Source organism: Monomorium pharaonis, chromosome 10 (assembly GCF_013373865.1).
Source record: "Monomorium pharaonis isolate MP-MQ-018 chromosome 10, ASM1337386v2, whole genome shotgun sequence".
Classification (NCBI taxonomy): domain Eukaryota; kingdom Metazoa; phylum Arthropoda; class Insecta; order Hymenoptera; family Formicidae; genus Monomorium; species Monomorium pharaonis.
Window position 1 is genome coordinate 11,670,292 of NC_050476.1, and position 10,209 is coordinate 11,680,500.

The window sequence follows — 10,209 nt, forward strand, 5'->3', positions numbered from 1 at the left end:
AGAAATGCAATTGGCCTCAAAATGCTAAAAATGCATTCATATTTTTTTCAGAACAAATAAAATACATACTTTTGAATGTGTTAATTTCATATTTATGTATGTATATATATTTCCGTAATCTAATATTTTATTTTATTGGTTCTGCAAAGAATATAAATGCATTTTTAGGCCAATTGCATTTCTCTATACTTAAATCATTCATTAACACCGCTTTTTTTGCGCTTTTAATTCATAACACGTTTGTATAATGTACTGTACATCGATTATATTTTTACTGTACGTGATGAAAAATTGCACTAATAATTTTATATTTATTTACATTAACTTGAAATTTACTGTTCTTTAAGATGCCGTTTGGTTTTTGTATTTCATTTAAACAAGGAAGGAGAAATCATTGTAATCGCGGAATCATGCACAACTGTCTACATGACGGTAAAGGGAGGAGGGGGATTTTTCAACAAAATCATTGTAGTAACATTTGTATGAAAACTACAAAAGATGTACTTCATTGTGCAAAAAATTCCATTTTTGCAGTTTGTCTCTTGGCTCTAAAAAAATTCATGAATAATAAAATTCATGAAAGGTGCTTCCTTAAAGTTAAATAATTGTATAAGTAATGCTATAAGAAAAAGTCATATAATATTTTTAATATTATAAGAAATAATACGTAGAAACTTACTACTATTGCGTAACCATATAAAATATGTCTGTAATTCAATTTTAGTGGAAATTAGAGTAAATGCTTTCCATTGGAAATTCTTCCATTTAAAGAATCTTTATAAACACACATGTCGAAAAATTTATCAATTTTACCGCACTAATTAGATATTTTTTTCACTATCAAAGTATTTAGTATGATAAAAATGAAACAAACGTTTAAAAAACAACAGTTATTCACGTAACTTTTTAAACAAATTCCGATGAAGTAATCAATAAATGTGTAATACACAAAGCACTATGTATGAAAATGTCGTTTACACGTTTTCAAATAATTTAACTGGAATTGATCACAGGGCCAAAAAGAAAATAAAGATGTCATTAGTGGAATTGTTCAACAGATAAAATTTGTATAAAATGTAAATTATACACACATAATTAATATTCATATTAAATTGACTTAAAAAAAACTGCGCCGCTTCTATGGAAAAAATTTCGAAGAAAACGTAAATAATATTTTCGTTGTGGCTTTGTGCGAAAAATAAATAAAAGGATTCATTGTAACTTGTTCTAGCCTGTAGCTAAACTAATAAAGTTAACAAAAAATAACTATTAAAAATAAGACTAGAGTGTAAAAAACTACAATTGATATAAAAAGTACCTTGAAAAAATCAATTTTGCAACAAATTTTTATAAACAAATTATTGTAAATTGACTGTACAAACTAATTATGCTAATCGGAAAAAATAACGAAAGAAATATTATAATATGTGTATAACATTTTTTGTGTCGTTCTTTGATGATTATGCTAAAAATAAATGTGTTTATAACAATTTGTTACAAAATTTTTAAAGCTTAAAAAATCCACACAATAACAAAATTATTACCAAATTATTTAATTTATTTTAATTAATTTTAAAAAATGACATATTAATGATGTATATAAAAAATATTAAATATAATAATTTGTTAATATTCTAAATTTTCTAAGTAAAGAAGGTGTCGGCCTCAAAAACATAATATATATATTTGCATTACGCGAGCGAGCAAGACAGTAAGGGGGGCGAGCGAGATGAGAATAACAACGTGCAAGGAAGCTCAATCCGATTCTTGGGCTTCAGCATGCTGTTATTCTCATCTCGCTCACTTCTATTACTATCTCATTCGTTCTTAATGATCTCTCGCTCGCTCCTTTTACTGTTTCGCTCGTTCTTATTGAATGTCTCGTTCGCTCTTGTATTTTCTCGCTCGCACACATACGAAAAATCAATAACTCTGTTACCGTCATTTCGTCCACATAGCACGGAACACAACCAGGTAGCACGGACGCACACCAAACGAACGATTTTATTGACAGGGTCGAAAAGTGGATGTGGTACGTAGTTCTACATCCACGTTTGGCGCTGATGCTACATCCACATTTCGGTCGCACGAAAAAGGCCGCGGTGGCCGCTCTCAGGCTTCTCTCTGCTCAAAGGTTGATTCTCCCCGCGCGGACTCCGGCCTAGAGCAGTGGCCCCTCCATTAATACAAGCTCTATGGTGATGGTTCTAAATATCAATTTTAACCAATCACGTGCGTGGATCTGATAGTTTATCTCTTGGATAATTTTAACCGCAAGGTAACTGGACGTGAAATCGGGCATAAGCAGTTTTCTACGGTTGAATGCCAATTATTGTTCATTAACTGTTTTATCTGGTGAACGCATATTCTAAATAATTGATAATAATTTGCAGTAATTGGTAAATAATATAGTGAAAACATAAATAATTGAAGTGGATCAAGAAATATGGTTCTAGAAGATTACAAAGAAATTGTAGGACTTTGTGCCATGTATACTACAATGGCACAAATGTTATCTGGAACGTACGTATTATGATAATAAATGTTTTTTTTATTATCACATTAGTTGAGAATTGTATAATTTATGCAAAATTATTATTAGACAGAGATTTGCTTTGAATGATGTAATCTCAAGTTAAATATTTTTTATATATGTTTCTACATTTAGCACATAATCCTTGTGTCATTTATGTAATTAATTAAATATTAATTGGTCACACATGTGTATATTTGATTATAATGGCGATTTTATTCTGGAATGCCTAGAAAACTTGATTAATTTGTTTTCTTTTTTTCTTGCAAATAAAAAATGAGGTATTCTTGAAATTTTAATTTTTTATCAAAATATTTGAGTTCCATAAATATTTTGATACTTTCTAAATATTTCCACACATTTAAAAAATATCGAAAAAGTTAGACATTAGTAATCACTTGAATGTGATTTATATACTTAATGGTTGATATTATGTTATATTAATATAATGCCACAATAACAGTTTTATTTTACGACTCATTGGTATAATTTTGTATAGCAAGGTATAGTATGAATTGATGTTAGATATAATATAACTGAAATTTTATATTTATTCTTTGACAATATTTATTTATGCTTAATTTGTATTCTTATAATTTATAGGTTAATATGTCGCAATATATCCATGAAAGGTTCATCCAAAGGAATTGATCCAATGCCTTTCCTTGGTGGTACAGGATTGTAAGTATATATACAGATCAGTTATTTTGAGGACAAAATCTTATATATTCCGATTACTTTGGGGACAAGCGATTACTTTCAGGACTGTCATTATTTTATACAAATGGATTACTTTGGAGACTGTCCCCAAAGTAATCATATATACATAAAGATTACTTTAGGAACTTAGATCTAAAAGGAAAATTATATGAGCTGTTAAACTTTTTAAGGTGTTAAAAAAATTATGATAAATATTTATGAAAATATTTAAAATAAATACTTACACTATTATTATTAAAAAATATAGAAAATATTTCGAGTTTATTTACCATAAATATTTTTCAGTAAATTTTAAAAATATATTGTATATATTGTTGATAATAATTTTTGTATTATTCTCCTATGTGGTTTATAAAAAATAATTACTTAATCTCTAAAAAATATTTTTGGAAAGTAAATTTTTTAAATATAAATATTTATGATAATCTGTGCTATTTCTGGGATATTATATTATTATATTATATATACCCGGGAAAAAATAGTCCATGTCTTTTTATGTAGAAAAAGATAAAGTTATATATAATTATACATGGTTTTATATGGTATTATGTATAATTATGTACGATTATATATGATATATATAATTATATATGATTATTTACGTTATTATATACAATTTTATGAAAGCATTTTAGTTTTGTATATGCATAGATATGGTCCATTTCTGATCATAAAAAATTGTATTAAATACCTTACTTCATTTTATATAGTCAGAAATGGTTAGATAATTGTAATATGAAAACATATTATAATACTTTTTTCCTCTTTTCTTTATTTTAATTGACTGTTTCAAAAAATCAATGAGAATGTTTTAATACATGTGCAATTTTATGGATAAGACACATACTACAGTATTATATAGTATTGTAGAATAAACAGTAATTATTTAAAATATAATTACAATACAATTAAAATACATATTTCACAAAATTTATACATAATTTAAAAATATGCAGAACTTTTCATGTGTAGTATTTGCTTTTATGTTATGATTTTGTGTTTAGTTTTCCATAATTTGTAGTTCAATTTCGACATACGTGTGTGATTAATTTTGTTACTAAAAATTGATAATCACAAATTATGGAATACTATACAAAATATTACAATCATAATTTAAAAGTAAATACCATATGGACTAATGTTTTCAGAGTAATGCATACTGCATAACTAATAATTAAAGACATAATTCTGTTCTGCTCCTGTTAAGGTACGGTCACATGGCGTTCGAAATAACAGAATGGAAAAAGCAAATAGTAGGTATTAACCAATCAAAACAATGAAACAACGAAATGGAATTGTTCTAATTAATTAATTCTTACTATTTATTTTTTTATTCCTTTACATTTCAAATTCTGTGACCTACACTAATATTGTAACAAAATTGCGACTCTGATTGATTACGCAATACGCATTACACAGAAAATATTAGTCCATATAGCCTTAACCATTCGAGGTCACACTTCTTTTTTCTAACGTCGAGGTCACACTGGGTGGTTACCACCCATCGTCATCTTTTAAATGCTGTATTTATGTAATTATCAAAGATATGCTAACAAAAAAATTCATGGATAAACTTGAATGTTTGGAAAATGTATTCTGATATTATTTAAGCAAAAATCTAAAACCGTTAGTACCTAAAAAAATTTTTTAATTTTCCAACATTAGAAAAAAGAGTTTTTACAAAATATATCATAACTTTTTTAATTTTCAATATTTTTAACTAAAAATTTAGACTTTTATTGTTCAAGTCTTGTACTTCAAGGAAAAAAATATGTCTTTGACTATTTTTTCAAAAAGAGTATTTTGCATACTAAACATCGAGTATCTTAGTATATAAAAAAACAGGTATTTTCATAGAAAAGTCATGTTACGATAGTATTTACTTGAGCGTCACTTTTTTGTATGTCACACAAAACCATTTTTTCCTCGCAAAATAGATTACGATCTACCGCGTGCACGCAATGTTAGAATGCGTTAATCTAACGTTACATTTTCAAGATCACTGTCCATCTCGTCCACAGATTGCTCTGAATCGTTTGAATATGATTTTTCTCGACATCCGAATTAACATTGTTGAAATCATTACGTCCATCATTTTGTAAAAATTGTATTTTACATCGGTTGCTGTCGTAAATTATAGGCCATTATGCTGCATATTTTCGAAGAATAAATTAACATAAAGATTTTTAAAAAATTCTAGGCATAAGAATCTGTATTATATCATACTTTTACACTTCTTAGACCACAAAAAACACAAAAATTCGAACCACTAAAAAACACAAAAAACTTAGACGGAGTTCACACAGGGGTGGCTACCTTGTCTTTGGACGCCAAAAACAAACCAACGCGACTTTCAGTTACAGAATAGTACAAGAGCATAGATGAAACCTTGAATTACAATTAAATGGCGTTACTAGTATCATTTTTACTTAAATCGGAAAGATATAATGTGTTGAATTTAAGCGATGGGTGGTAACCACCCAGTGTGACTTTGAAGGGTTAAATATTACACGTGCACAAATTTCCTGAAATCCTATTTATTCTTGTATCTGACCGTATCCAAGTATATATGAGAAGTGTTGTAATTTTAGATCTAATTATATATATTTATATATGATAACCATATACGACCATATTTGGTAAAATATGATCAGATATTGACAAAATCCATATATGGTCAATTTTGTATGGACTTTTTTCCCGGTACAAATTATATAATTTTGACGTCAGTGAACCTAGCACCTCTGCCACTAAAAAAAAAATTCGGATCAATCATATAATTTTTTGCTAATTATCTGCTAATTTTCTGCCCTAGTCTCGAATTTTTTGCTCCTACCCGTTTACAGGAAATTAAAACCAAAAGTGGGGGTGCTAGCTTCACGTGATGCTAGCACCATCACTAATAAAAAAAAAAAAACAAAAAATATGTCAAATATATCAGAATTTTCTGTTTATTTTAGGCTTTAAAAAACTGTAAACAAATATCAAAAATATCGAATGGTTATTCAACTACTGGTACTCAGAAACATTATACCGCAACATTATAGGAGAAAATTGTTAAAACCAACAAGCTACCAGGACAATGCCACACCAGGATAACTGAAAGTTTTTCTTCAATCAAATACTCGTATAATATACAACTTAAAAATTTATAATTTGCAAAATAAATTAAAAAAGTCTAAAATTCGCAAAAATACAAGAGTAAAATACCATAAAAAAATTATTTGCTGCATTGATTAAGGTGTCAAAAGGATCGTATATTTATGTGCTTTCAAAATACCAAGTCTCGAATTTGCTCAACATATGACTTGTGCAACACAATTGTTATTCCGCGCACGCAGGAGTAAACTACCTTAAAAAAATTATTTGCTGCATCGACTGTGACATCAAAATGTTCCTCTATTTTTCTGCTCTTAAAATATCAAAGTCCCAAATTTTTTGCTCAACATAAAACTCGTGCAACTCAATTGTTAATCCGCGCAGGCAAGAGTAAACTACCTTAAAAAAATTATTTGCTGCATCAACTGTGGTATGGAAATATTCTCCTATTTTTTTGCTCCTAAATTATCAAAATCCCGAATTTCTTGCTCAACATATAACTCTTGCAACACAATTGTTATTCCGCGCACGCAAGAGTAAACTACCTTAAAAAAATTATTTGCCGCATTGACTGTGGTATCAAAATGTTCCTCTATTTTTCTGCTCTTAAAATATTAAAATCCCGAATTTTTGCTTAACATATAACTTGTGCATCTCAATTGTTATTCCGCGCACGCAAGAGTAAATTACCTTAAAAAAATTATTTACTGCATTGACTGTGGTATCATCGGCTGTGGTATCGAAATGTTCGTCTATTTATCTGCTTTCAATATATCCAGTCCCGAATTTTTTTCTATATTTAAAACTATATTAGAACTACATTTTATTTTTTTATAAATTATTTTGTTTATTATTTAACAAATGTTGAATGAGCACAAATAGTGTTTGTGAGTGTTACAAATATTTTATTAAGGGAAAGATATTGGTTTTCTTTTTTTTTTTTGATCGGTTAAATGTTTATGTGTTGGCCCTTTTTTGATGTCTTCGTTTTCTTATCACGCCGTTGTAAATAGGGGAACATTTTGATACCACAGTCGATGCAGCAAATAATTTTTTTAAGGCAGTTTACTCTTGCGTGCGTGGATTAACAATTGAGTTGCACAAGTTAAATGTCGAGCAAAAAATTCGAGACCTGGATATTTTGAGAGCAGATAAATAGACGATCATTTTAATACCTTAATCGATGCAGCAAATAATTTTTTAATGGTACTTTACTTTTATTTTTTGTGAATTTTAAACTTTTTAAATATATTTTGCAAATTATAAGTTTTTAAATTGTATATTATACGAGTATTTGATTGAAGAAAAACTTTTAAAGTTGTCCTTGTATGGTATTGTCTTGGTAGCTTGTTTTTAACCATTTTCTCCTATAATGTTGCGGTATAACGTTTCTAAATATCGGTATTTGGATAACCGTTCGATATTTTTGATATTTGTTTTTTACAGTTTCTTGAAGCCTAAAACAAGTAGAAAATTCTGATATATCTGTTTTTTTTTTTTTTTTTTTTTTTTTTTTAAATATTATTGGGGGTGCTTGAGTCACGCGAAGCTAGCACCCCCACTTTTGATCTTAGTTTCCTGCAAACGGGTAGGAGCAAAAAATTTAGGACTAGGGCAGAAAATTAGCAGATAATTAGCAGAAAATTATACGGTAGGTCCGAATTTTTTTTTAGTGGTGGGAGTGCTAGGTTTACTGACGTATAATTTTGTTTACAATGTAAACATTTTATCTTAATTAATGAGAAACCAGTTATTTTAAATGTAAACAATATTCGTTTTTCTATAATATTAAAAAAAAATCTGTATCTTCGAAAGAATTGGTTTTATAAAATTAATTGATGTTAATAATATATGTAAAGTAAATTCTGTATCGATGCGGATAAATCAGTGTGAAATGAAATTAGCAGAATGAACGTAACAAAGATCGAATTAATGACGAGTATTACGCATTTTGGGGACAATTAAATATATATAGCTAAGTAAAAGGTAAATTAATTTGGTATTTACAACGTATTTGTTTAAGATTACGTTGAAAATATTAAATTAATTTACCTTTTACGTAGCTATATATATTTAATTGTCCCCAAAATAATTATATTTACAATAATTCCATTTACAAATTGTCCACACGAAATAGTCGTTATATATAAATTTAATAATATAAATATACATAATATAATATACAGAATATTATTATATTTAAGGACAATTATTTTTATTCATCTATTATTATATATAAATATAAATATACAGAAACAATCGAATATGTCATAAACAATGCATTTTAGAAAAAAAGGTTTTAAATAAAAGTCAGACTTAAAAAGACACATTTAATGCAATAGGTTAAGGCAGTGTAAGTTTTACTGTAGGTGATAATGCATTAGATGATAATCAATGATTTAATTTTCTTAAATAAAATTTTTTTAAATCAATTTATCATAATTTGAAGACATACAAATAAAAAGTCATTAATAAAAAAATTTATTGTAGTTTATTATAGTGTTTTGAAAAGCTATTAAAATAAGCTGTAAGAATAAGTAATAGAAAACAGGAGTTTTTAGTTTAAAAAATAAAATTTATTTTTATCGGATCTTAACAATGTCATTCGCGGTTAAACTTATATTATTAATAAATGCGTTTTGTAAAGTCATTTAATTTTTATTTAAAAACTTTTTATTGAATTATTTATAAGATTTGTTCCAGACTTTTTAAAAACTTTATAAGAGAAAAATATAATCATTTACAGAAATAATACTACATTCGTATAATAAAATAATTTTAAAGTTTATTGAATATTTTGATATGAGCATAGTTTTTATTCCACAAACCGATGAGATTTTATATATGTTAATTCTATAATTACAAGTTATACATAATGATTATTTTGAGGACAGTTTATAAACATAGTAATTATTTTGGGGACAACTAAATATAGGCATACATACATATAATTAATATATAGAAAATGGATTAATGTATAGAAATGGTCATTATTATACAGGGTGTCTGGTATTTTTTTATGGGATTTTTATGAACAGGTAGAGCGCATGAAACTGAACAGAAAAGTCCTTACCGTTTTTCCATTTTCGCAATAATTAACAAGTTAGTGACTTGTAAAATTTTCTGTATTAGCCCGGCCTACCGGCAAATGCAAGCGCGCTGAGCGCCCGGCCGCGGCGGCCGCCCCTCCCTAGCGCTTGAACCTTGAGATTGCTAGGCGCGCGGGGGGAGTTGTTACAACAAGCAACAATGACTACTCACAAGCGACGCGTAACGCTAAATTCTCCCTTTGAATTATGATAGTTCCTTACCCTTTTTAATGAAAATAAAATTTTCTAACGACAAAAAGTATGTGTGTACGTGTACATACATGTGTACAAAAAATATCAGATCTAATGCTTAAAGAAGTAATTACTAAATTTATTTTTTAATAAATAACGATTATTTTTAATAAAAAATATTTTTTTCATGATAGTCTTAAATGTCGTAAACTGTCATAAATTTTAAAAGAAGCTGTTATCATATGCTCGAAACAAAATTTATGCTTCTTCAAAAAACATTAGACAATTTTATCGATTAAAATGGAAATGACAAGCAAATAAAATGTTTGTTTCAACTTTATATTCTTAATTAAAAATTAAATAACTAGGATATTTATATTTTTAATAAAATTAATTTTTGTGATAGATTTATAATACACGGAAAAAACTTCATGGTAAAAATTACTATGGTAAATAGTAAATGCGGGCCAAGAAGGAATTATGAAAATTTTTATTATGTTTTTCATCAAATTACGACAATATTTACACTACTTATATGATATAATTCTCTGAAATTTCTTCTTACAGTTCGTGGTT

At 27.5% G+C, this 10,209-nt stretch overlaps 1 protein-coding gene across 3 annotated transcripts in view; it reads left to right on the plus strand.

Moving 5' to 3' along the window:
* The first annotated feature begins 2,137 nt into the window (after positions 1-2,137).
* Positions 2,138-10,209, plus strand: part of LOC105838908 (sugar transporter SWEET1) — a 54,128-nt gene continuing 46,056 nt past the window's right edge. Inside the window, exons 1-3 of one of the 3 annotated variants that reach the window (XM_036292623.1) lie at positions 2,138-2,278; positions 2,394-2,523; positions 3,137-3,214. In XM_036292623.1, the coding sequence (XP_036148516.1) occupies positions 2,447-2,523; positions 3,137-3,214 (155 nt within the window). In that variant the 5' untranslated portion in view covers positions 2,138-2,278; positions 2,394-2,446. The other 2 variants (XM_036292624.1, XM_036292625.1) reach the window with 2 other exon arrangements.